The 2,493-nt window shown below is 40.2% G+C and overlaps 1 protein-coding gene across 2 annotated transcripts in view; it reads left to right on the top strand.

Annotated features, from left to right (window-relative positions):
- The first annotated feature begins 6 nt into the window (after positions 1–6).
- The window catches only part of LOC106521407 (sesquipedalian-1), an 11,237-nt gene continuing 8,750 nt past the window's right edge, over positions 7–2,493 (top strand). The window contains exons 1-3 of one of the 2 annotated variants that reach the window (XM_014013959.1): positions 7–745; positions 1,123–1,233; positions 1,741–2,044. In XM_014013959.1, coding sequence (XP_013869413.1) covers positions 1,153–1,233; positions 1,741–2,044 — 385 coding nt within the window. In that variant the 5' untranslated portion in view covers positions 7–745; positions 1,123–1,152. Of the gene's footprint in view, positions 1,234–1,740; positions 2,045–2,493 lie in introns of both variants that reach the window. The other variant, XM_014013957.1, reaches the window with a different exon arrangement.

Genomic DNA, 2,493 nt, shown 5'->3' on the forward strand with positions numbered 1-2,493 from the left:
TTTATATATATTTAATCAGGCCGAAGTTACCTAAAGACAACAAGAGAATTGCATGTGTCTATTTAACCAGTTTATTTCTATTGTGTTTGAGCAAATGATGACATTTTATTGGTTTTTATAAATTGACTGGATCAAATTATTTTGGGGGTCACAACCCCTCTAAGCCCCCTGCAAATTACGCCTATGAGAAAACAAATCCACTAACAAAATCATCTAAATAATCCAAGGTAAAATACATAGCCAATTTTATGTATGCACCTACTGGTTTAGGTTTTAATGTCAACCATGGCATTGATAAACAAAATGACTTATGACGTAATAAAGTCAATTTAACAGACATTGAGCTAAAACTTGGCATGGTAGTCACTGAGAGTCCTCCTCAACACATACTCTGAGCACATGATCACACCATTCAAGGTTTGTCCAAAACAGCWACATCATCCCTCCTGTTCAACTATTAAATGGTCCACCGGCCTGCCATACTTCACACGCTTATCAGAAAACCCACATTAAACTAAATCGTAACAAAGTGGAATTCACACGAGCATTAAAGTTAATTCAATACAGTTCAAATAAAAAGATCAATCCTAAGCTACGATGCTAGTTGGGATTAGCTTTAAAATATGTTAGAGGTGGAGCAACAACCTCACCTTCCGAACCAGGAAGCAACGCGCGCGCCGCACACACACACACACACACACACATACAGGGAGGAAACTCACACTGCAACACACACTCCAGAAAGGTGAGTAAAAAGGAGAAGATTGGAGAAATGTTCTCACTTCCTCTTTTCACAAGTTAAACCGTGTGTTACAACTGGACACTGAATCCGAGCCGTGTGTTTACAGCCAGGGGTATTACGGTGTCGTCTGATTGGCACCATTCCAGCAATTTACAGTAAAAATATATATTATTTCCTGTTAGGAAAATGACACTGATGCTTGAGGAGCAATATAAATCTACCATGTGCTGTGTTAAGAGTTCAACACGTGGAAAATGTGTTTTTTTTTTCTCCTGCAGAAATGATCTGGACTCTGATTAAACAAGACAAATATGCAGCATCAGATGCGGAAGTACCTAACTTTGTCATTTTTGTTTGTCGTCTTTTATAACTCGTGGCAGCTTGAGTTTTGAGCCCCCTGCAATGTTGAAATGAAGATTGATGAAAAAGTTGTCAGCTACTTTGAATCCTGCAGCTCACCTGTGGACAAGGAAGGGTACCTCTCCAAAAAGGTAAAATGAAAGAAAAGAAAATCACTTTGTAAGAATATTCTCCTGTATTATTATTTTTTCTTTATTTTTTGATAATAACAATAAAGTTGAAGTAACTCAAAGGAAATGCTGCATAATAGTTCACGCCACTTCTATCGAAAGTTTAAAGCAGTATTTTAACATTTTAAGTTCGGTTTAAGGATGCCAGTGATTAAAACAAAAATGTCGTGTTGTCATAATGCTCAGGCAATATCACAAGATGTCATACTCAGATTATGTGTTGTAAATTACTGTCAGCTACTACTACTATTAAAGCTGTTTTTGTGTTTGAGAAGCTCACTGGTGGACATCTTGAATTGGGTTTCATCCAAAAACTAATCACTTATAGATGTCTATCCCATTATTATTTTCTAACAGACAAGTGACATTTACCCTCCCAGTGAGCTGCATGTTGCATGAAAGCAGTTGTGCAAGAAGCTGAGCGGCTGAGAAAACTGTGTCCAGTAAACCGCAGATTGTCTCATACAGGGTGAGATAAAGACTTCCTATCAGAAGCGCTGGTTTGTGCTGAAGGGGAACCTCCTCTTCTACAAGGATCGGCCGGCAGACAAGGACGTGATAGGCGTGATTGTTCTGGAGGGCTGCACCGTCCAGCTGTGCGAGTCCGAGGAGCAGTTCGCCTTCTCCCTGGTGTGGAGCGAGCCGGGCCTGAGGACGTACAAGTTCGCCGCGGAGGACCAGGCGAGTCAGGAGAGCTGGATCAAAGCCCTGCTGTCGGCCAGCCACAGCTACCTGGCCCTGCTGGTGATGGACATGGAGAAGAAGTACAGAGGTGTGTGACCTTTGACCTTTGTTCTGCAGAGGCTTTGTTCCTCTGTTTGCAGCCTCTTTGTGTGACGCCACGTACACCGTGGTACAGACTCAGTGTCTGAGAGCTCCGTCACTTTATAAAGGTTTGATTCATTAAGGGCTCTACAGGCACATATTAGCCTGAATATGTTGTTATTTCTCTGTTCTACTAATGTTTAGTTTAGTTTAATTTTGTTAGTTTAGTTAAGGTAATTCATTTCTTTAAAAACAACAACATAAATTCAACAACAAATAACAAAAATACAAATCAAAAATTAAACTAGACATGGGTTTTTACGATGTAAAAACAAATGTGCATTGCCACGTAGCATGTCATTGCAGCATGGCTTTGTCTGCAGCATTGGACTTGCAGAATGAACTTTGACCAAGTTCAAAGAAGTTTTCTAAACCAGCTTGAGCCTGTCACGTCAG

The sequence above is a fragment of the Austrofundulus limnaeus genome, unplaced genomic scaffold (genome assembly GCF_001266775.1).
Source record: "Austrofundulus limnaeus strain Quisiro unplaced genomic scaffold, Austrofundulus_limnaeus-1.0 Scaffold108, whole genome shotgun sequence".
NCBI classification, from domain to species: domain Eukaryota; kingdom Metazoa; phylum Chordata; class Actinopteri; order Cyprinodontiformes; family Rivulidae; genus Austrofundulus; species Austrofundulus limnaeus.